The sequence below is a fragment of the Lolium perenne genome, chromosome 1, assembly GCF_019359855.2.
Source record: "Lolium perenne isolate Kyuss_39 chromosome 1, Kyuss_2.0, whole genome shotgun sequence".
Taxonomy (NCBI): Eukaryota; Viridiplantae; Streptophyta; class Magnoliopsida; order Poales; family Poaceae; genus Lolium; species Lolium perenne.
Window position 1 is genome coordinate 142,500,751 of NC_067244.2, and position 24,451 is coordinate 142,525,201.

The 24,451-nt window shown below is 42.5% G+C and overlaps 3 protein-coding genes across 4 annotated transcripts; 2 read left to right on the forward strand and 1 right to left on the reverse strand.

Moving 5' to 3' along the window:
* Positions 1–646: 646 nt before the first annotated feature.
* LOC127306391 (rab GTPase-activating protein 22) lies at positions 647–3,608 on the forward strand. Its single transcript, XM_051337018.2, has 5 exons — positions 647–994; positions 1,082–1,217; positions 1,304–1,353; positions 1,867–1,920; positions 2,130–3,608. The coding sequence occupies exons 1-5, from the start codon at positions 846–848 to the stop codon at positions 3,412–3,414; spliced, it is 1,674 nt and encodes a 557-aa protein (XP_051192978.1). The 5' UTR covers positions 647–845; the 3' UTR covers positions 3,415–3,608.
* Positions 3,609–4,052: 444 nt separating this feature from the next.
* Positions 4,053–6,075, reverse strand: LOC127306403 (cytochrome b5). Of its 2 annotated transcripts, none has more exons than XM_051337040.2 (4): positions 5,942–6,075; positions 5,734–5,844; positions 4,622–4,688; positions 4,053–4,508 (listed from the first exon to the last, which is right to left on the reverse strand). In XM_051337040.2, exons 2-4 carry the CDS (start codon positions 5,818–5,820, stop codon positions 4,258–4,260), a joined length of 405 nt encoding a protein of 134 aa, XP_051193000.1. In that variant the 5' UTR covers positions 5,821–5,844; positions 5,942–6,075; the 3' UTR covers positions 4,053–4,257. The 2 variants fall into 2 exon arrangements, with proteins under 2 accessions (XP_051193000.1, XP_051193008.1); XM_051337048.2 differs by having other exon boundaries at positions 5,937–6,072.
* A 214-nt stretch (positions 6,076–6,289) lies between these two features.
* On the forward strand, positions 6,290–12,635 carry LOC127306394 (protein HLB1). Its single transcript, XM_051337029.2, has 14 exons — positions 6,290–6,765; positions 7,621–7,743; positions 7,858–7,927; positions 8,090–8,200; positions 8,453–8,536; positions 9,582–9,632; positions 10,576–10,605; positions 10,730–10,792; positions 10,888–10,953; positions 11,101–11,217; positions 11,318–11,353; positions 11,787–11,906; positions 12,021–12,191; positions 12,283–12,635. Exons 1-14 carry the CDS (start codon positions 6,470–6,472, stop codon positions 12,391–12,393), a joined length of 1,449 nt encoding a protein of 482 aa, XP_051192989.1. The 5' UTR covers positions 6,290–6,469; the 3' UTR covers positions 12,394–12,635.
* The last annotated feature ends 11,816 nt before the right edge of the window (positions 12,636–24,451 follow it).

A 24,451-nucleotide genomic window follows, 5' to 3' on the forward strand; every position in this document is an offset into this window, starting at 1 on the left:
AGAGGGGATGCCGAGGGACACGATCAATCTTAGCAATCTTAGCCAGCAAAAGCTTAGAGCTAGGTCACCTTAGCGATTAGCCATCTCGACGAGATCTCAGCCGAACTATTCGGCACCCCATTGTAACCCATTATCATCATAATCAAGAACAGACAGGCAGGACGTAAGGGTTTTACCTCATCGAGGGCCCCGAACCTGGGTAAATTGCTCTCCCCGCTTGTCTGTGAACCGATGTCTCGTGTCAGCTTGCAGGATTCCATCAACCCTAAGCCCCTATCGGAGGGCATTGACGAGGAGCACCCTCGACAGCGTTCTTCTCCCTAGCACGATGGTACACTAAGGGCTCATTTGGTTACAGAAAACCCGGCGGGATCCCAACCTTTTTCTGGGGAGATTCTGCCCCTAGTTCGGAGGTCGGGAAAATAATCCCGGAGGTTTGCTCTCGTTTCTGCCTATTTTCGGCCGGGAATATTTACCCGGGGAAGTTTGGCCCGAATAGCCAAACGAGCCCTAAGTTGGTCCAAGCTACCAAACGGGCCCTATATCTACTTTGGCAGATCGAAGTTGCTGTGCCCTCACCAAACCGACGCATGACGTGTCGCACCTGACTCGAGTCCTCCCATGAGGCCCACGAACACGGCCCGGTCGGCCAGTGTCGCACGCACCACTTCGTCGAAATCTCGAGACGAGACAGCGAGAATCGCAGACAGAAAGTAAAAGGACAATCCCGGAGGCCGGAATCCGAAATCGATCGAGGGTCCGAACTGGAGGTGGGGGATCGCGGCGGCGGCGGGGGGAAGCACCGGAGGGTAGCCGTGGAGCGAGCCGGCGGGCATCTGCGCCCGATGTGGGCGTGGGGCCTCGCGGAGCGCGCCGTCGCCGGCCTCCTCGGCTCCGCCGGCATGAACGGCGGCCGCTGGAACACCGCCGTCGCCGTCGGGGTCACGGCCGCCGCCGGCATCGCGCTCGTCGCCATCGTCGTCTCCTCGCGCAGGCTCGAAACAACCTAACCCTCCTCCCCCTCCAGCTAAAGCTGCTCCGTGCCCTGCCCCTGATTGCTATACGCGCGCTCTGGATGCAGGGGCGGGATCAAATCGCCGTGGCGGCGACGGAGGAGGAAGCCCGTGCTTGCGTCCAAGGAATGGCGCAGCTTGTTCACGCCGGAGGGGAAGCTTTACGACGGCGGCGTGAAGCTAGTGAAGAGAGTTCGGAACGGAGTAAGATGTAGATAAGCTTAGTTTCTCTGTTATTTCTCTTGTGAGTTTCAGATTTGTTGGACTAAGCTATATGCTTTTTGTGGCAGGGGATTGAGCCGAGCATCAGAGCAGAGGTCTGGCCGTTCCTTCTGGGAGTGTAAGTACTCTAAAAATTTGTGACCTGGGGACAGCTGCGTCTATGCTTACAGATGTATACTTAGATCAACGAGACACACGCACATTAGTCATCAGGAACCCATGCTCTTTTGTATTTTAGCAAAGGATTCAATCGGTACATGCATGTTTCCTGCATTTCAGTGAAGCATTGTTGTCCATATTACAGTTGTGGGGCTTGAACAAAAACATAATTGGTGCCAAGTTAAGAGAAACATACTCAATTTTTCTATTTTTGCTAGTATGTAACTGGTCAAAATTAGTGTTTCCTCAGGATATTTGCAGGCCATCTGACCTCTGCTTCCGCCCAATAGACTCTAAACTAAATCGATTAGGGAAAATCATGGATATGTTATTTGTGCACATGGTTCAACCTTCTCTTTCCATCACAGTATGAACCGATATATTGTTACAGCTAGAGATACTTGGTAGTCAGGGTTTGCCTGGTAGTCAGGGTGTTTACTTCCAAGTAATGGATTTATTTACTCTCATGCAGTTACAGCCTGGACAGTTCACAAGCTGAAAGGGAAGCAGTTAAGGAGCATAACAGGTAAATCATGATTTTATTTTTCATATCCTAAATGCTTGCAAGAGGACCTTTCCACTTAATAGTCTTGCATGGTTTCCGCAATCCACACTATTGTTTTCTTTACTACTACAGAAACACATTGCCCCTTGATTACTGAATATGGAGTGTTAATTAATGTTGTTTCCTGGTTGTCTAGAGCAAAACTTGACAACGCTGGATGATTTATGTAGGAGGGGATATCTGCTATTGAGGAAACATTGCTTGCGGAAAAACAATGAAGAGAGCAAACGACTTAATGAAACAGCTGCAGTTAGCCATGAACAGAGCATTAGTCCTGGAAAAGTCAAAGAGTCTGTTACTTCTCTTGGATCTGAAGAACAGCCTGAAAAAGAATGTGTGGAAGAGCATGTCAAGAGTGAGGAAGAAAATTCTTTTGCCATTTTAGAGCAAGAAATCCAGGATAATACGGCTAAAGCAATCCCAGAGAAACAGACAGATGAAAACCTCTGTTCATCTAGCTCAAGCGATGAGGATGAGAGTGAGCAAAGTGATTTGACCCATGTAGAAGCATCCCATAATGATGTGGCCTCAGTGCACCAGTCTTCAGTTGTGGAAGAAGAAGGAAGTATGCCCAAATATTCAAACACAGGGGGAAATAGAGAAACTGAAACTGACCTCTCTAAGGCTGCTCGTCCTGTGAAGTCTTCACGGACAGTTGAGGATTTTGATACATGGCAACGGATTATTCGTTTAGATGCAGTTCGAGCAAATGATGAATGGGTTTCATACTCTCCATCCCAAGCTGCAGTTACCAGGGAGAAGGCAATTGAATCTGCTCAAGCTGTTTGTCTCAAAGACTATGAGCACTTGGAAGCGCACAGGATTCATCATGCGTCACGTCTTGTTGCAATACTTGAGGCGTATGCAACCTATGACCCAGAAATTGGTTATTGTCAGGGCATGAGTGACCTCCTAGCACCTCTCCTTGCTGTGCTAGAGGAAGACGATGAAGCCTTCTGGTGCTTTGCCGGTTTCATGAGGAAAGCCCGCCACAACTTCAGACTTGATGAAGTGGGTATTCGCAGGCAACTTAACATGGTCGCCAAGATAATAAAAAACAAGGACTTCCGTCTTTACAGGCACTTGGAGATGCTCGAAGCTGCAGACTGCTTTTTCGTATACAGAATGGTGGTTGTAATGTTCAGGAGGGAGCTCACTTTTGAGCAGACCCTCAGTCTCTGGGAGGTGATGTGGGCTGATCAGGCAGCAAGCCGTGCTGGGATCGCAAGATCGTCCTGGGGAAAACTTCAGCTAGGAGCCCCTCCAACAGATGACTTGCTACTGTATGCAATTGCAGCTAGTGTACTGGAAAAGAGGAAATTGATTATAGAGAGCTATAGCAGTATGGATGAGATCATTAGGGACTGTAACAATATGGCTGGGCAGCTAGACATTTGGAAGCTCCTGGATGACGCCCACGATTTAGTGGTAACCCTACACGACAGGGTTGAGTAGCGGGATCCGCCCATGCTTATTGTGTATCATTTATCATGGCAGTTTTCACGTTACCATATGTTTGTTATACAATACAATGTCTTGTATGCTCAGACATGTTACGGATAGAAACAATTTTTGCCTCGTTTCCTGGTGTGCCCTCTGTCTGCATGTGGAAATTGGCACCTATGAGGAAATTTGTGGATCTTATATCATTTGCTGTCACTTGTTTGATTGTGGATGCTATGCTGTATTTGTAACTACTAGAAAAACCTGTGCCTGACGTGAGGTGCGGAGGTAAACGTCTTGCTGTCCTGAAAGATGTTTTAGTTCAGTTCATGCAAAGATAACTGCAGAAAGACACTCTGCTTTCATGAACACAATTCCCTATTTTTGATATTGACCAAACATCAACAAGCTTGCAAATGTTTATTGACTTTGCACATACTTATTTGCCCTTAGCAGAATTTCAAGGATTTTCAATAAATATATTGAAAACAAGGAGGTTAGTTTGTGAACAATCACAAAAATTGTCGGCCATCCAAACAATTCTCGTCTGAGATCGAGGTTAATTCATGAATAGAACAATTATTTTTGGCAGTTTGATTTCCACCATCACCCACTATCGATACTCCAATTTATCATTCTGAGAAAAAGGGTAGTATAATTGTCATCAATTCTTTTGTGCTAAGCATGTCTCAGTCCTTGAAATCAGACAATATTTTGGCAAACAATACAATGTTTGATCAACGAGATAACAACTGCCAGCACCAACACATATCATCATTATTATTATTAAAGCTGTTCTAGCTTAAACCATATCACTGGAAAGCTATCACTCCAGAGCAAATCGCTAACAACAGCCTACTCAGATTTGGTGTAGTGCCGGATACCAAATGCAAGCCCCAAGATCATAATCGGAACAAGGAACTGCAAGATCTTAATGAGGAGGTCACTGTCCTTGGCTTGGCTTTGGGCCGCTTGTTGAGGAGGTACAAAGGTACGCTTTACTGGGATGGTTGAGGCATCAATCTGCCCGATGTGGTACTTCTCCATCATCTCCCTTGCGGATTCACTGTGCCCGATATCTTCGAAATCGCTAGTTGCATCTTTTCCTGGTTACATGGGGGAGTAGGGATCAGGTTCGAATATTAAAATGACTTGGCGGGATTAGAAACTTTGCACATAGTCTCAGCAACCATTATGAAATGAAACGAAAATGACTTACCGGTTACTGCTAGCAGTACCTCATCTCCACCAGGATGCTCATCCATGAAAGGGGTGACATCATACACCTGAAATGTTAAATGGCAAGAGATGGTACAGTCGATCACATTTTGCATCATATACAGGAATATCGTCCAGTAATTATCCCAGGCCCTGTTGGCTTAAATTTTTCGCTTCAACATGATCTAATCTTGTCTGGAGAAAACTCTAGACCATACAGAGTGTCAAAATAATAAAAACTCTAGACCACACAGCCATACAGGTCATACTGGACCAAGGCCACATATTGAAAAGGGCACAAACAAAGATATCAGCCACACATAATGCAGAGATAGCATTTCGGTGGGGCTGCCGAAATTAAAACCACACCCATGTGAATTTAATCGCCCTGATACATCTTAACTGGCAGATATCTCTCACCATGAATGACTAGAAATATGAAGGTTTGCAAAAGAGGAAGCAGTTTTACTTTACTTTTTCCACACATTTGCACTATTCATCCATATGGAAGGGGTTGTCCAGTTGATTAGTCTTTCTGTTTTGACTTAACTTTCCCAGCAGGTTATCTAGAACGAAACCCGGATACCGCACCAGGCCAGGTGGACCGAGCCCAGGTTGTGTGATCTATCTAAAATTGCACAAGGTACATGTAGCAGCATGAAAGTGAATGCTGTTGCCGGTCTCGAATTAAAATTTCACACCCTATTGGCCCTCTGGTTGCTATGTTTTGATCTAAGAAAACGTATCTGCAGACATGCCAGCTAAGTATCAGCCGCTGAACAGATCTGATTGGTGGGATCGAGCAAAAGTTTAACAAGAATCACAGAATGGGCCGATAGCCACATAAACTCCAAACCTTATCTGATCCCAGCAGATTCGATTCTACCTCGTCAAGAATCCTAGCATCTGCTATCCCCCCACCCAAGCATCGAAATTCGAATTATCCACTAATCAGAGAGCACCTGGAACTGCATCTACAGGTCGACAGCCTTCGCAACCAGAAGGGGGATGGAAAACCCCCAGCGGCCGTCAACAAGAACAACTAGTTACAGGATTAGGTGCTAGAAAAGTAGAAATATGAAATTCCAGGGGCACCAAGGGAGGTCGGCTGACCTTGCCGTCGATGACGAGCCAGCAGTCCTTGGCGACGCTGTGCTTGGCGACCTCCTCGAAGCCGAACACCTTCTTCTCGCCGGCCATGGCTCCGCACCACACGCCCGCGCCCTGTGGGGTGAAGGATTCCACACCACAAGCAAAGAAATCAAATCAGCACCTAGATCCACGAGCCGTGCGGGCTGGGTTGTCCGTTGGGTCACCTCACCTGCGTCTCGCTCGAGTCGCCGGTGATGGGGATGGGGTCGGTGGAGTGGCGCACGCACCGAGGCTGGTGGTACGACGAGGAAATGAATGAATCACGCGCTTTGGACAGCTCCCCCACCCGCTCCGTCCGCGTGCGTGCGTGCGTGCGCGGTGGTGCCGGAATCTCCGGTATTTCAAGGCCGGCGCGTCCGATCGGCCAGGGGGCGGCGGCGTTTCCCAAGATAGGCTCCGCCGCTCCGCCCGCCCGTGGGCTGGGCCGTGCTACCGGGCCGCTTCTCCTCTGGGCTTCGACCCTCGGCCCGTCACGGCCCGTTGCCTGGCGACTTAACCGTTTCGACACGTCACCCTTCCCCTCCGCTGAGTCGCGCCCGCCCTCGCTCGCACCATTTCTTCTCCTTCCGTTCGCGCAGTCGTACGAGACGCGAGAGGAGAGTGACCAGACAGACCAGTTACACCGCCGCCCGCCCGCCCGCTCGCGTTCCGCGTCCTCGCTCCCAGATCCCGGGCCGGACTCCGATCGGCTCGTGCCATGGAGGAGCAGCCCACCGCGCGACCCACACCCGCGGACGGCGCGGAAGAGAGGGCGCCGCCGGTGGAGGTGGAGGTGGAGTACGGGGATGAGGAAGAGGAGGAGCCGCCGCGATCGGCGACTGCCAAGCAGGAGGAGGCGAACGTGGCGCTGGGCGCCGACGGGTCCCGGCCGTTCACCACCAAGGAGGACGCCGAGGCAGCAGAGGCGGATGGGAGCGGAAACGGCGGAGGCACGGGGTCGGCGTTTGGGGAGGGAAACGGGACCTTATCCGCCGATGAGGGATCCTCGTCCAGGTTCGTACGCCCTTGTGCCGTTACGTTGGATTTTCTTTTTTTGCCTGCACGAATATTGTCTTTCTGGAAATGTTGCTACAGTAATATATCTATGCGATAGTAGGGATGAGCACGTTTTGTGTTAGCTAGTTACATTAAAAAAAGGCACAGTGCAGGGTGAAGCTGCCTGACTTTATATCCTCGCAAGTTGCAACTATATCTGCTTTGCCACGTTTATCCTATGTTCAGTGATGAATGGAAGCTTACCATCATCTCGCTCAATATTAACGATGAGCTGTTGTAGTTTCTTGACGTGGGTCTTACGATCTTATCAGGGTAACGGTAATTGGCATGCAATTTTAGTGCAATTCTGCAAGATCATAGATGTCGGCATTGTGTTTTCTTGTCCACAATGGACAGTCAACTCTATTTCATTTTCCATGTGTATTGATAGCAAAGTTTTTTATTTCCAGGCATCGACTAAGCTGTATTGCTGCTATTGCATAACCTGACCAAATTAAAACCCAGTCACATAACCATTAAATCATTTGTCAACATTAGTGCTAAGAATTATGGGTCCTAAATGTCTGATAAAATCCATCAATGGCTTAGGAAGTATTCATTATATACATCAGCCTACCTCTTTCCGGTAGATGGTCAAGTTGGCAGCTTTAGTATTCATAAATAGCTCTCAGGAGGTGCACTTTGTATGCTTAAACACTAACATTGTGCAGGTGCGCCATCAATTGATCTAACGCCATGAATCAACTAGTTGACTCTTTGCTCATTTGTTCTCTACACTGAGTTACTGACCAAAAGTTTGCAATGAGTGCCCTTCATCGTAACAGTTCTATTAATTTTTCCAATCCTTTCCAGCCAAGAGAGTTTGCAGCAGTCTTCAGCCCATCATGATGTAGCCATGGACTTGATAAATAGTGTCACTGGAGTTGATGATGAAGGTCGTTCTCGCCAAAGGATTCTTTCTTTTGCTGGAAAAAGGTTTGCTAACCTTGCCTGATTAACCTTTCCTCTCCCAAGTTTGTAATGACTCCAAATTTTGATGAACTTCATCTGTATATATTTTATTACTAGTTTTAACGATTTTTTATGCAGATATGTAAGTGCGATTGAAAGGAATCCCGATGACCCCGACGCATATTATAATTGGGCCCTAGTCCTTCAGGTAAAAATATAGCCCTTGAACCATATTTGTATCATGACATTGTTAACACTGACTGTGACCAATGCAGATTTGAATTTCATTGTTTAAACTAAGCATGTAAAATGGACATCACAATATTACTTTCAGTTTTAGATAAACACCCTTTTCAAACTATTAATATAGGAGAGTGCCGATAATGTGGACCCCAATTCTGGTTCCTCCAAAGATTCATTGCTTGAGGAGGCTTGCAAAAAGTATGCTGAAGCTACCAGACTTTCCCCAACTCTTTATGACGTAAGTTCCTCATTTGTTACATTAGTTTGAAATATGAATTCTTAGATATTATAATTATCTGGGTTTATATTATCCAAAATAAGCCAAATGGTAATTATTTAATCTGTGAGCTCTTAGATCATCCTACAAAATATTATCTCATGGTTCTGATGGAGAAATGCTACCTGTCAGTCACTTCAGATAATCGTGCTTTGTCAGGCATGTCCACACTTTTACTATGTTGATACTGTGGCACATTACTTTTTCTTTTAGGCATACTATAATTGGGCTATTGCTATTGCTGATCGGGCTAAAACACGAGGTCGAACTAAAGAAGCCGAAGATCTCTGGAAGCAGGTTAGTTCACATGAATCACATATCTACAGTCTTTGGCCGTGTTAAACGCTGAGGTTTTCCTATGCCACTGTCTGATATTACTTGATCTGTAGTGGCTGTGAGGCTTGTTCAGTGATGCAATTTTAAATCATTATGTGGTTTAGATGATCAAATTTTGCGCAATTTTTCCTTGACTTGTAGCTTAATTTGAGCTTGTAATTATTTGTTGCACATACCGATGTGTTTTGTTCTACATAATACTCCCTCCATCCTGTAATATGTCATGTTATTACAACCTGCTAACTCATATATTGGTTGTAATAATGTCTAATATTACGGGGCGGAGGGAGTATATAATTACTTTGCTGCCTACTACCCCATACTTAATTGAAAAAAGTCACAGTTTGGGCCAGTTGAATACCAAGCAACGTGAAACATCATTACTTTGCATGCTATACTTATACAGTTATCTAACGACACTTGAGGATTAATTTCTAATATATTTTTCCCAGTTTTTTTTTACCTTAGCCTTATTAGAAGTTGAGAAAACATCATTTATTTGAAAAATGAACATCCCTACAGGATTACAAAAATGATCTCCCCGTGTATTTTATTTCCTGTCAATATGCTTGGGATTCAGGCAGAATCTACCCAGGAAGCACTTGGTAGATTCTGATTCTGATTCACATGTATAACCATGATGATTTGGTCAAATCCACCTTCTCTAAATAGTCTTGGAAGGAGTTGTCCTAATGAGTGCTTTTTGTTGTTGCTTAAGCGCTTATTCGCTGCCCTAAGAACTTGTTAACTTTCGGCACGTGCTAAAATAAATGGAAACTGGAATTGCGCCGTTCCAATGTTACACCAGCTTACCTTCTTTGGCTCCCACCCAAGGACCAAGATAGATGACATTCCTGATTTACTTACCGGACTTTTCATTAATATATCAGAAGCTTCATAATTATCTCTTTTCTTATGCCAAATATATTGCAGAACTGTTCAGAACTTTTAAGTTCATAGATGAAGTTTGGTAGCATGCAATTTTACAATTTACCTTTTTATGCAGGCAATACTGAATTATGAGAAGGCTGTCCAGCTAAATTGGAATAGCCCACAGGTCACCTCTTAATCTTTTTCTCATCTTAAGTTCTAGACTGCACATCAAATGATGAAATAGAAAGAAAAAGAAATGGTCCTACTTGAACTGTGAGAAAAAAAATACGGTCAATGTTCAGAAGGGTTCAATATATGTTAACACCAGGTACACGTTTGAATTTCCATCGCATGAGTTGCAGGATATCTTCTGTAGAGGTAGCCCTACTATATTTGCATTTGAAGATTCTGTCTTTGAACGACCTATTGAGTTCATCTAAGATAAAGGCGTCATTGAGCATTCACTCTTCCCCTCAAATGTCCAAGAGTATAGAGAACAAATGGAAAAAAATGATGTTCAAATGGTATCATTAGTTTTGTTTATTCTTGTCACCTTTTATGAAGTTATATTAAACTACTTACTCCCTCCAGTTCATATTAATTGACTCTAATATAGATGTATCTAGAAATGCACGTCATAGTCTAATTTCTATTACTATAGACTATAGACAGAAATTCAAATCATTTTCTCGAGCCGTATGAGGAGAAAACCTCCTATACGTTTCTAGGGGGGGGCGTTATTTATCTACCTCTATCCCAATAAGCTGTCTATTGAATCGTTGCAATTGATGTCCGATCTCGAATAGAAGGAAGAGATCTTCGAAAAGTAGGTTTTTATGATCCGATAAAGAATCAAACTTGTTTAAATGTTCCAGCTATTCTCTATTTCCTTGAAAAGGGTGCTCAACAGTCAATTAATATGAATCGGAGTATTACTTTTGTGTTTACCCGTCCTCGTTGTGCATTTTGGAGGAAAAGCTATGAGATGAAATATTATGAAATCACTAACTGTTGTAATTTCTTAATCTTGAGTTATTTTAGCATTCACTGATGCTATTTTCAACTCTTCCTCAATAACAAGTGTTAGTGCTACTACTACCTCAACATTGTTGTTTCTTTGATTTCAGGCTCTGAATAACTGGGGTCTTGGACTACAGGTATATTTTATCTTGTCGCCTGTCATTATCTTTGCCTTCTCAGTATGGAATGTCCCTACCTCTTTGCTCATGAGATATAAATGCTATGTTTTTCTTTCATTAAGAGTATGAGTCTGCAATGCAGGAACTGAGTGCCATCGTTCCTGCTCGGGAGAAACAAACCATCATAAAAGCAGCTATAAGTAAGGTATATGAACTTTTCAATTACTTGTTCTGGGAGGATTTTCTCATTGAACGATATACCAGTGATAATCTATTGGCACCTATCTTCTGTCTTGGCAGTTCCGTGTTGCTATCCAATTGCAATTTGATTTCCATCGGGCAATATACAACCTTGGAACTGTTTTGGTATGTTTCCTGATATACTGCTACTGTTTTTGTGCATATTGATATGCTTTTAATGTATTTGACATGAGTGCTTCAGTTTGAATACATTGCCTAAACAAGTTAAACTTAATAAAAGAATTGCTTTCTTTGTCATTTTTTATGTTACAGTATGGCTTAGCCGAGGATACCATGAGATCTGGGCGGCCAGATGTATCCGCTAATGAGCTATACAGTCAGTCTGCCATCTATGTTGCAGCAGCTCATGCATTGAAACCAAATTACTCGGTACTTGTTTCTGTTTTTTTTTCTGATAACTGCACCTTGTTTCCTTTTTTGTTTGTTAAAAACACAAGAATCAACAGTGTGTTATTTTCTTCTAATGCAGGTCTATCGCAGTGCTTTGCGATTGGTTCGCATGATGGTATGACTCAGTTGATTTATTTCCTGACACTATATTATTTGCTGGTTGTTACCTGATGATAGGTACTACCTCCGTTCCGTATGAACTGTCGCAGATTTGCCTAAATATGCATGTATCTAACGCGTCTAGATACATGCGTATTTAGACAAATCTGCGACAATTAATATGGAATGGAGGAGGTAGTATTTATGCAGGTGCGATATGGGTAATTTGTTCCAAACTTGGTTGTTTGTTTACTGAAATGCTTTGTGAAGTCCTATTCATTAGCGAAAATCAAGCAATCTGGGAGCTAGGGGGATTTGAACTTAATTAATCTTTGTTACTTTTAATATTTGTTTGTACTCATCAGTTTTTGGCACATTCCTGTTCTCTATTTCTATTAATCATAGAAGAGTAGTTCGGAAAGATAACTTTGTCATATTAAACGATGCAGCTACCTTTGCCGTATCTTAAAGTGGGATATTTGACTGCTCCTCCAGCAAACAATTCCATTGCACCACACAGCGATTGGGAGAGGTCACAATTTGTTTTGAACCATGAGGGACTCCAGCAGGTTCATCCTTGTTGTATTGGACACTTACTCACCTGCAGTTTGGAGTTACTAATTTTGTTTCTGCTCTTTCTAGCACCTTGCTATTTGAATCTAATGTTTTTCTTTTAACCGTAGGTCGATGGCTCTAACCAGCCTCCATCACAATCGCCTGGCAATACTGACGGAGGAAGAAAGCCTACCAGAATAGCTGTTGCGGATATTGTTTCTGTGGCAGCATCCGCTGATCTAACATTGCCACCTGGCGCTGGCCTTTGCATAGATACTGTTCATGGGGCCAGATTCTTGGTATACATTTGTCCCTTTATTTCATTTTGTTCTGTTGAAACGAATACAGAAAATGTATGCTTCTAAAATTTACAAATGAACTCTGTGACAGGTTGCTGATAGCTGGGAGGCTCTTGACAGTTGGCTAGATGCTTTATGCCTAGTCTACACTATATTTGCAAGAGGGAAAAGTGACGTTCTTGCGGGTATTATTACTGGTTAATATCTCATACAGAAAAACTGCAAAATGAAGAGCCTCGGAGATTGTCTAGGTTCCTTGTCACTTGATTTTCTGCTGTTCACTTCTCATATGTCTCCCTGCGTCGATTTGTCTCCTGGATTATGTAAAGTACATAAAAGTAGAGAATCTGTTGATCAGTGACTCAATTTCTTACTACTGGTAAGAAAATGTTCTGAATCGTGCCTTTACATAAAATGCATTAAGATAAAGGAAATTTTGTTAAAGCTACACTTCTTTGCCACCTACTCCCTCCATATCACAAATGGATGACCTTTTGAACACCGACTCTCTCTTCAAGATATATGGTATATCACAATTTGCGAATCATTTTTTACCTGATGAGGATCAAGTTTAAGTAGACGCTTATGCCATGCATGACCGAACTTTAAGAGCAACTCTAACAGATCTCTTATATATATTTGATCCTTAAAACACATATAAGGGGTGCTTAAATATTGTTTTAAGGTATTGCGCGGGCTTCGGCAGAACAGATCTCGCAAAAGTAAACTGTAAAACTGAATATTCCATTTTTTTTACTCGGGATTTTCAATTTCCAGAGTGTCCCATACAGGGTTTTGCGACAACGTCCCTTGCTCATCAGTTCTCCTTAGTCTCCGCCATTTGCATAATGATGTAATATGCAGATATAACAGAGAAACAATATGATTTCGTCATATGCCAAGCAACAAAATCCTCTTCCATACTTTAGCTCAATGGTATCCGAACGATTCTTGAGACATCCATAGGATTAGAATTTTCCCGCAACGTTTCCTCATCCCATTGTCAAGTAACCTGATTAGTTAGTTTATCCACCGTGCCTCGCAGTTTGGACCATGTGATCAGGGCTAGTTCGAATCCAAGGATCTTGCCAAATGTTGATCCAAATAAACACTTTTTTTTACAATAAATAAACACTCTCTTGAAAGTGTTTAGACCTGCAATGATGATTTGCCAGGTGAATGATGATCCATTCTTTGGCCCCACCTCCTTCAAGAAATCCCCATGAAGGTAGTATTTAGCACGAAGTACTTGAGCACAGAGGAAATCTGGGTTGGATATCAACCTCCAGTAAATTAAAAGTATGAAGGTCCCGGAAACCCATATCGCCCATTTTCTTTGAAATGCATAGTTTTCACCAAGCCATCCAGTTCTCCTCCCCACCAGAAAGCTACAATAGCACCCATCATCTTTGACAGAGCTTCTTCGTTATGTTAAATACCTACATAGCATAAACTCGAATTGACTGTATAATGGTCTAGAGTAAAATTTCCTTCCCACCCATAGACAAGAATTTTTGTTTCCAACCTTCTAATCTTTTGATAATTCTTTCCACTAGATAAAGGAAGCTATCAGTTCTCTCTACGCCCACAAGTACGGTAAGACCAATATATCTATTGGGCAGAGCCTCTGTCATTATATTCAACTCGGTACACACAGTTACCCAGAGATCAAGGTCCACATTTGGGCCAAAGAAAATACTACATTTTGCTTCACTCGTCAATTGTCCCGAGCTTGCACAATATTGTGTAAGTCATATCCACTTTCATAAGCGTTAGGGAATCCTCAGCAGGGAGAAAATGTGAGACTGATGGAGCATTTCTGCAAATCCTGACACCTTCCATGCCGCGAACCTCCTCTCTATGAGCTAGTAGACTCGAAAGTTCCTATGCACAAAGCAAGAACAAATATGGTGATAGGGGATCTCCCTTCCAGGAATAAACGAAAACGTCTCATGATCAATGAATCTGATTTTATACTTGACAAATTTGACACATGACATAAGAAGTGCTATAAATTGTTCGTGAAATCCTAACCGAATCATCATGGTTTCCAAGAAGTTCCATTCAACCGTGTCATATGCCTCATGCGTGTCAAGTTTAGCACACAATATCCCCATTTAACTTTCTTCTTATTCTTGATGGTATGCAAGCTCTCATAAGTCAGAAGTACATTATTTTTTATTTCTTTTAGGAACAAACACAACACCACCGATAACTTATCTTAACCTCAAAGCAGTCATTTCAGATATTACCTTATAGAAAACTTTGCATAAAAGGTCTACATTGAGCGATCATCTCTAGGTTTGCAACTTTTGGCATGAGAACGATGACAATATTGTTCCAACCTTCAAGAATAGTTTTATTGTTGATTGCTTCCAAAATTCCACATCACCCAAGAAACTCCACCATTTTTTGAAGAAAATTGCATGTAGCCCATCCACACCTAGTGTCTTCATGTCACCAATTGAAAAGAGGGTTTTTTTAACCTTCTCCGGTCCATAAGGCTTCATCATTAGCTCCTTACTAACGGCCTCAGTAACCTTGGGCACCACTTTTGCAATAAGCTCCAGGTCAGGTTCATCAATTTCAGTGGAAAAAGAGTCCTGCAAAATTTTGGGATATAAGCGGGTTTAGATTAGAGCAACCTTCAACCTAGCTGCCATTTCCATCCCTTAGCCTTTTGATTCTATTCTTCTGCGCCTTTCACTATCAAATTTATGAAAATGCGAGGTATTCTTATCACCATGATGTAGCCAATTTACTCTGTGACCAATGAATCTCCTTGTTTTTTAATAAATCCTCAATTTCTTTCGGTAACTTCCTTTGTTGGTGAATAGTTTCATCATCAAGTGGGCCACTAACCAATTTTTTCCATCTCCTTCTGAGCACTAGTAAAAAAAATCTTCTTTTTGGTGCAGCACCGTTATGTCCCGTTTACGAAGAAGATCATGTACAGGCGCAAGTTTTGCCAAGCTATCAGTTGGACTCCGAGTCCTGGCATGCTCGTAGGAATCCTCAACAACCTGATGGAAATGGGCCTCTTTCAGCCACTTCACTTCAACTCCGAGTAAGGCAGGCCAATTCCTTTCTACCTCTTCTCCATTTTCAAAGCACATCATTATTGGTCGATGATTTGACATGTCGTATATTCCATATTCTGCGGAACAATATCTACGAGCATCAAATTCCATCCTTCATTCGTGAGGGAGAAATCAGAGAGATTGCAGTCATCAATTGCATCTCTAAGCGCTTGCATACAAAGGAGCAAGTCGAGAGTTACCTCCCTCCTTCTCAAAAGGGTATGGTATCTCATTGAAATCACCCATCACTAGCCGGGGCAGTGTCGAGCTTGCATGTAAATCTCTCAAATATTGCCAAGATATATGTGCTTATCTTGATCATCAACGACTTGCATGTACCGTTTAATTAATTAATCTGCAACTGATGCAGGTTTCTAGCACGGTCCAGCAAGTTCCATGTGTACAATAGAGCATGACCGTGATGGGCCTCATGGCTCCGGAAGACCGGAACTCAGTTGTGCCTAGCTAACTATGGCGTGGGCCAATACCTCGGGCGGCCCAGACATTGTGGTTTTGATCGTTTCGGCACACAGCTCATATATACTGTATACCCTTCTCTCAAAAAAAAAAAAAACTGTATACCCTGTTTCTTATGTGCCTTCCTTGACAGCCTTGTACCTTGCTCATACCATTTCTAAAAGAAGTGTCTACAAAGAAGAAAAAAACTCTGCGTGTCAACGCATACATTGCGAAGCAAAGTCGCCGAGAAAACTAGTGTCACGCAAACGCAGCAGCGCACGTCAATGCGCGCTTTCAACGTCGTCGAACAATTATCGTCGCTTTCATGCCATCGCCACCGTCGCCATGGTTACCTCTACATCAGCATTTACGAGTTCAACGATGGTTACAGAGGTTATGCATACCGCCATCAGAAGTTCAGAACCCCCGGCCGGCCCCCTGTACGTATATACGTACCCATCAACCATCCCAAAATAACCACGAAAAGTCAGATTAACTATGGGCGCCCGATCGACGGAGACGTGCACGCGCGTACCGGTCGCTGTACGCATGTATGTACGTACGACAGCGGAACACAGGGTTTAGAGTGGAGCCCATCTTACTGTCTTACACAGCAAGTTGGGACACGGGCGGAGCCAGCCGCAGCTTTCGACGATCGGCCAGCATTTTGAAAACAAGCTAGACCGCCGAAATCTTCCGACGATATTCCATCGCGGCATGATGCCGTGCGAGGAAAATGCTGTCGCATGCAGCAGCTCGTAGGGACGGTGATGGCGATTTTGACCTGTAAATCCGTCGATTGGAATTGTGGTTGGATAGCTCGTTCGTCGTACTAGATCCGATGCAGACAGCAGGCGTGTAGTAGTCGATCGCAAGTCTGCAAGTGTTAGTCGGGCATTTAATCATGTCCAGATGGGCTAGCTCTATCTCTCTTGAAAATCCAGGCATCCTAAGAACTAAGATCGTTTTCGCCCTGACAGCGACGCAAACGAGCATAGGCATACGCTTATCTCATGCATGATCACGGAAGCGACGGCGACGGTTTGTATCGGCCAGCACGTAGGAACGACGACATGGTTACAACTCATGCACGAGGGTTGCTAGCTAGTGCTTAACTATAACTGGATTATTACGACTATTATAGTATAGTATATGTTGAATGTATACGCAAATTGCCATATGATTTAATCCAAACAAATAATTGACAAAACTAATCACGTAGCAGAGTAGATAAATAAATAGCATCTAAAAAAGATAAACATATCGTATCTACTCCAAACACTAGAACTAGAAACTCTAGTAAGATCCAACAAATAGCTAATGAGAGTCACATACGGTGCAGCTTGAGCAGCGGTGGCGAGGGCATCATCATCGGTGTTGCCTCCCATATTGAGGTCGCCGAAGAGATCGTCGACATCCGGAAATAAGTCGTCATTGAGGAACTTGTCGTCGGACGGCATCGTGTTGGCGGTAGTCGCGTGTAAGCGCTCTTCAAAAACTTGATCACCCCTCACCTGCACAGGTCTACGAGAGGCAGATTTTCAGAGGCCTACTGTCTTGTTTGTCGATGCATGCCAAAGTACATGGTGATGAAGACGATGGTGGAGAAGCAAGATTCTGGAAGGAGGCAGACGCATATGTATCGTGTACAGTCTAGGATTCGCGTCGGAGTTTAAATAGTGCGGTTCGAAGAGGTTGTGGGGCGCATCCCACGTCCGAGTCAGCACAGCCGTGATCCAGAAAATCAGGAACAAACCAGTTGAATTAATGTGTTCGTTAATGACTCATAATTAATAACATGATTAATTATGAACAACAAAAATATAAGCTTGGCTCGGTGAGATACCCGCAACCCGTGGCGCATCGTGACGAGGTGGGCGCCGGAAGACTATAACCATCCCTCTTATAAACCACTCGACATCTCTCTCAACTAGCAATGTGTGACTAAAATTTAATCTCGCCCATTTCCATAGATGAATGGGTCAAAGAGAATTTCAGAATTTATACTCTCACTACTAGAAAAAGGCTTATTAGTGGCGCACCACTTTTCGCTATCAGTGACGGTGCGCCACTGCTAACTATTAGCAGTGGCGCACCAGTGGTGCGCCATTGGTATCTGGCTTAGCAGTGGCGTATGCCACTACTAGCTCCATGGTACGCCACTGCTAAAAGTGAGAGGTGCACCACTAGATAAAAATTAGGTGCACCACTGGTAATTTTGAAATCTGGATCCAGATCTGGATCTGAATCTGGTTGATGCATGTAAAATGCATACATGAACTTTATCCTTTATCATACTGAATTATGGTAATACCATGTTTTACATTGATTTATGGAAATTTACCAATGATCCCCTTTATTTGGGCTATAACGCTTCAGAACAGAAAAACCATGTTTTGTGTATTTTTCACTTTCAGAGATCTATATGGAGTCAATTGACCTGGGATTTTTGGAGCGTCACTTTTTCATTGGGAGAAGCAACACGGGCCCTGGAAGCTCACCTGGAGAGGCCTGAGAGCCAAAAGAGACCAGGTTGCGTGCCCAAACCCTTAGGGTGCGCTACCCCCCTATATCAGTCGTCGATCGTCCGTTTGCCCTGATTCTTTCACGAACCGACGTATTTTGCCCTAAAAATGACTATATATATGAACTCGAAGTGTTCTCGGGAGGAGAGCGCCGAATAAACATAGAAACATGAAAACGGAGGCTGCTGCAGAGAAGATTGGAGGGGGAAGCTCCGCCGGGATCTCCACCTTCTCCAGCGTCTTCATCATCACTATGACCAAGAGGGAGTAGTCCACCTCTGGACTACGGGTTTGTGGCAGTAGCTTGATCTATTTCTCTCATGTTCTTTATAGTTCTTAGTGTCATATGATCTACCTATCATGATTATGACCATATTTGTAATATGTATGTGGTGGATCCTTATTTTATGATGTTATTTTATGAGATATGATCTTATTATATGGTGAGATGTATTGACAGATGCATATTATGTAACTCGTTCTTAAGTATTTGTTATGATCAAACATATGTGCAAGAGCGTGTGTGGGGTGATGTGTGTATTAGATGGAGTATCATGGTTTCAGTGATTGGATAGTGACAATATGTTCAAGATCTATTATGGCTTTGCATTTCTTTTGCTACCTCACTAGGGATAAAGTGAATGCATGTGATATGTTCATCATGTGATAGTACTGATGATCTTGGCATATTTGATATTCAAACTTTATGTCAAAGTACTTATTGCTATGCTCTGTTAATTCTTAATACAAGATTGATGAAGTTTCTTTCTTGTGGAGTATAAGAGAGGTGTGTTGCATCATCTGTATGTTAGGACGCGATGCTCGTATTAATTCTGATCTTACATATAAAATTATGTGCACCTTCATATCTCATTGATGAATTGTTTTTGTCCACCACAATTTTAAGAGAGAATAGTCAAGTGAATCCATGAACCCTGGTCCACTCTTTATCATAAGAAACACCTTTATATTGCTTTTAATCTGAAAATACAAAAATATTTACTTTTCTTATTTGCATTCAAAACACCAAAAACAGTCAACCTCTTTACAATTTTTATTTAGTTATTTTATCTAGTTTACTTTTTACTTTTTTTATTTCTACTTGTGTTATTTACTTACACGAAACCTTGTGCTTGACAACCACACAGTAGAGTTGGGGACACAAGGCATTTACTTTACCTACAGGATTGCTAGAAGAAGAGAGAGGATAATACTCTTTCATCTAGTTCCCCCGAGTTCGATATAAACCCTCGAGTCACATTTGTGGGAAAATACTTTGCTTACGCAACACTTTGCACTTGGAGTCCCAACGTCGTCAAGACATATTCTAGTGTCGTTGCCAGGGAACTGAGAAGAGTTACACCATAGAAAATTTTCTGGCGCCTGAAGACATTTCTGGCATCGTGTCTCACCAAAGCTTGGGGAAGTAACATCACTGTGAGCTCTCTTATCTCTTTTAGATTTTGCATCGTATTTTATTTTCCTTGTTTTTAGTCTTTGTTTGCTTTTTTAGTTTTTGTTTGTTAGTTCTTTTTCTTAAAAAATTTAAAAACCATAAAAATGAAAAATGGAAAATATCAAAAATACTCATGGTATGGCTACTAGTCAAGATAAAAATGTCACTTCGTAATATGAATATGAAAATGCTATGACATTTATGAAATATAGAGAATCATGTGAAGGGAAAAGACTACAAAGTTCCTTAAGACTTCTAAATAAAGCTTCTACTGGGTTGCTTGCACATTATGAAAGTGAAAGGACACGGATGTTGCCTAGAGGAGGGTGAATAGGCGGTTTAAAACTTTTACAAGATGGGCTTAACAAATGCGAAATAAAACTAGCGTTTATTTTGTCAAGCCCAAAGCCTATATACTAAGGTTCACCTACGTGCACCAACAACTTACGCTAAGCAATACAAGCAACTATGTGGTAGCAAGATATATAACTTCAAGCACGATGGTTATAACAAATTAAAGTGCATAGTAAAGAGCTCGGGTATAGAGATAACCGAGACACGCGGGAGACGATGATTTATCCCGAAGTTCACACTCTTGCGAGTGCTAATCTCCATTGGAGAGGTACGGTGGCTTAGTGCTCCCGAACGCCACAAGCGGCTTCACCTTGAGGTGTGGTTTCTCGATGCACACCAACGTCACAAAGGCCTCACCCCAAGATGCGGTAGTCACACCACACACCGAGCGCCACGAAGGCCTCACCTTATTCTCTGGTGACCCTTGCCACAAAGGCCTAGGTCACGGTTCCACTAAGGGATTTCCTTCGAGGTGGAAACGGAGCCTTACACAAAGGTTGAGGCACACATCCACAACTTAATTGGAGGCTCCCAACAAATCAGCACAAAGTCCTAAAAGCCGTCTAGGGTTCCAAGAACCCAACAGAAACAAGCTCCTCACTTTCACTTCCACGAATCACCATGGAAAGCTCACACCGATGCACCAAATGCAATGACAATCGCCGTGGAAATCTCACACCGATGCACCAAATGCAATGGAAAATCCTTCACTCCCAAATTCCACCAAACCTACAAAAGCTTGTGGGAGAAGAAAAGAGGAAGAACAAAGGAAATTCACAAAGAACTCCAAGATCATGATCTAGAGGATTCCACTCACAAAGAGAGAGATTTGATTGGTAGAAATGTAGATCTATATCTCCTCTTACTTTTGCAAGAAGATTCAAGAAGCATAGGAGGAATGGAGGGAAAGGGGAAGCTCTCAAGGTCAACAATGGTGGAGAGCACAAAGGGGAAGAGGTAACCAGCACAAGGAGGAAGAAGGGGGTCTTATATACCCCCTCCCAATGGAATGTGACCATTTGGGACCTCCCGGGCCGGATTATCCGCCCTCCCGGGCTTCGAAAAACATCTAAGGACTTAAGCAAACTGCTCGCAGTAAGGGGTCCGGATATTTGACCGGATATATTGAATTCGGGCCGGATTATCCGCCCCCCCTGAAAACTGGCAGAAACATCAACACGAGAATGAACATAACTTGAGCATATTCGGATTCTGATTTTGATGATCTTGGGCTTGTTTTGAAGCTAGTAACAAGCTCGACAAGATCATGCATGGAACCATCATAGTCCAACAAGAGAGGATAGAAACAAATGATAAAAGGTTTGACCTATATATAAAAGACAAACCGGTTTAACCTCCAACCTTGAAAACGCAACAAGTTTCCCATGCAAAAAACCGTTTTCAAAGAACTAGAGCTTATTGTGAGAATAAGCACAAGATAAAAAACATCACACGAATAAGATCCAAGTAACAACAAAGAAAGATGATGCAAGGATGCAAAGGTTTAAGATATCCGGAGGATACGATCGAGTTACTCACTCGAGAGCCCTCTTGATAGTACGGAAACTAAACTATAGAACGGTCTCGAACTACACCATGACACCGGTAAGAAAGAAACTCTATCAAGAGCAAACCTTAACCTTGCGCGTTCCTCTTGGGCCCGATGATGACAATCTTGACCACAACAAGATGGAACGCCTTTCTTGATTGTACTTGCTTGACGAGTCTTGTGGATTGCTCCCCCATAATCCACCATGGGAGAGCTTCTTCTTCGGCGCACCTTCACATATCCATTATCACCATATGGATTGCAAGCTTCAAGCATATGATCTCTTCGAGTTGGCTCATCTTGAACCTGCGCTTCATTTATTCATTCTTCATCATGTTGATGTCTTGAAGTTAACTTTGAGGGCTCACTTCATCTTCATCTTCAAGACATACTTGACACTTGATGTTCTTCATCAATTTCTTCTTATTGCAACCTTGAAGCCAACATATGGTTCAAGCATTGCCTATGGACAACTCCTACAAATATAACTCAATGCAAACGTTAGTCCATAGGGATTTTCATCAATTACCAAAACCACACATGGGGGGTCCATGCACTTTCAATCTCCCCATTTTGGTAATTGATAACATCTCTTTGAGAGGGTTTATATAAGGAATTTAAACAACAAACAAGTTGAATACATAGAGCAAACTTCCCCATAATATATGCACGTGTGAATGAACTTGAATTTCATTGCATATATTGGCATTCAAAGCCTAGTGGAGTTTGCTCTAAATATTAAACTATGCAAAGCAACATGATGCAATGCATGAAAGGCAAATGCTTAAGCACAAGTTAAAGACATAAACCAAATTCCTTTAAACCTTCCAAACTTCTCCCCCATTGGCACTAATTGCTGAAATGGGTGAAAATTTTAGAAGGCCAAAATAGTGAGAGTTCCTCCATATGGTATGCATTTCTCATAATTTGAGTGGAATCAAATTCACGTATCAAATGACAAATACTCGGAAAGAATCACACTATAACGAGGATCAAAGATTGCAAAAAGATAACAAATTCAAGGCGCTTCAACAAATAAAGCAAGCAATCAAAGAAGGTACCAAGTGAAAAATAGATATTATTATAAGATCAAGAAGAGTGCTTTGAATAATATGAGGAAGCTCCCCAAGTTTTGTGCACAAAACTAGAAAATTTTCATTGGAGTATAAAGTGCACAAACATGGACTCATAGCTCCCATAATATCATTCAAAACAAAAGATACCAAGTGAATTACAATCTAATGGTCACTACAAAATAGTGCTTTAAATAAAATGAGGAAGCTCCCCAAGGTACATGCATAAATTAGATTGTTGCATTTGAATACAATATGCATAGTATGGAATCCTCACTCCCTCATTACTATTTAAAACACAAACATTTGCAATAGATCATAGATACAAAATTAAGCTTAACACTTGCAACAAATAAATGGTTGAGCAACAAGTAAGAGGTATCATAATAAAAGGCTCAACCAAGAGAATATATGAAAGGCATGACAAATCATATTATAAGACTATTACAAGGATGAGCAAATAGCATCATCATAGTCTTCAATGAATAATATTACTTAGCATGACCAATCAACACATAACAAATAAATAAGATATCAAATAGAGATGTATCATCTCTTATGTGTATAAGTTTCTCTAAGTGGGCAATATCGCGAAGATTTTTATCCATAAAGAAACATGTACACACAAATAGATACATAAGAAATATAACATGATATCCAAGACAAAGTCATGCAATATACCAACAAGAAATTTTGCTTAATAGCATGGCCAAATGCTCAATATTATCTTACCGTGTGATGACCCACAAGTATAGGGATCGCAACAGTCTTCGAGGGAAGTAAAACCCAAATTTATTGATTCGACACAAGGAGAGCCAAAGATTATTTATAAGCTTTAAAAGATGAGTTGTCAATTCACCTGCACCTGAAATAAGACTTGCTCGCAACAGTTTATCAGTAGTAACAGTTTTATAGCAGTGGTAGTAGTGAAGTAACAGCAGTAGCGAAATAAAAACAGTAGTAGCGATGATTGCGGTAGACATCAGGATTAAAATACTATAGGCACAAGGATGGATGAACGAGCGTTGCATGAATGAGAGAATCCATATAATAGCAAGACATATGCATTGCAAATAATAATGATATAAGAATCCTAGCATAATATAACCATAGGCGTGTGTTCCTATTTAGTCGTGCATGCTTGCAATGAGAAACTTGCACGGCATCTTTTGTCCTACCAGCCCGTTGCAGCGGCTCTAGGAAAACTACTGGTAATTAAGGTACTCCTTTTAATAGATTACCGGAGCAAAGCATTAACACTCCATGAACACACGTGATCCTCACATCATAGTCATCCCCTCCGGTTATCCCAATTATCATCACTCTGGGGCCTCGGGTTCCGGACAACAATATGTGTATACAACTTCCAGATATGATCAAAAACAATAATTATCATCATGATTCAATAACAGGTTCAGATCTGAGATCGTGGCACTCGGGCCCAAAGTGACAAGCATTAAGCACAACAAGTTGCAACAATGTCAAAAATACTAACAACGGATACTAGGAATTACTCATCCAATCTCATCCAATCCCTACCATCTCCTACAACTCTACAACGGGGAATTACTCACACATGGATGGGAGAATCATGGATGGTTGATGGAGAGGTGTCAGTGATGGCGATGGCGATGGTCTCCTCCAAATCCCCATCCCGACAGGGTGCCAGAATGGAGCTTCTGGTCCCCGGATTGGGGTTTCTGGTGGCGGCGGAGCAACATAACTCTTTTTGGAAAAACGTCGAACCCCCCTCGATTTTCAGGT

Bases quoted from the DNA above. Each gene is read 5' to 3' on its own strand.
- LOC127306391 (XM_051337018.2), top strand. From the start codon at position 846: ATGTGGGCGTGGGGCCTCGCGGAGCGCGCCGTCGCCGGCCTCCTCGGC. The intron at 1,218-1,303 runs GTAAGATGTAGA...TTTTTGTGGCAG, and splicing joins TGAAGAGAGTTCGGAACGGA to GGGATTGAGCCGAGCATCAG. The intron at 1,354-1,866 runs GTAAGTACTCTA...ACTCTCATGCAG, and splicing joins TGGCCGTTCCTTCTGGGAGT to TTACAGCCTGGACAGTTCAC.
- LOC127306403 (XM_051337040.2), bottom strand. From the start codon at position 5,820: ATGGCCGGCGAGAAGAAGGTGTTCGGCTTCGAGGAGGTCGCCAAGCAC. The intron at 4,689-5,733 runs GTCAGCCGACCT...TTAACATTTCAG, and splicing joins GGCTCGTCATCGACGGCAAG to GTGTATGATGTCACCCCTTT. The intron at 4,509-4,621 runs GTAAGTCATTTT...CCATGTAACCAG, and splicing joins GGTACTGCTAGCAGTAACCG to GAAAAGATGCAACTAGCGAT.
- LOC127306394 (XM_051337029.2), top strand. From the start codon at position 6,470: ATGGAGGAGCAGCCCACCGCGCGACCCACACCCGCGGACGGCGCGGAA. The intron at 9,633-10,575 runs GTCACCTCTTAA...CTTTGATTTCAG, and splicing joins TAAATTGGAATAGCCCACAG to GCTCTGAATAACTGGGGTCT. The intron at 10,606-10,729 runs GTATATTTTATC...TCTGCAATGCAG, and splicing joins ACTGGGGTCTTGGACTACAG to GAACTGAGTGCCATCGTTCC.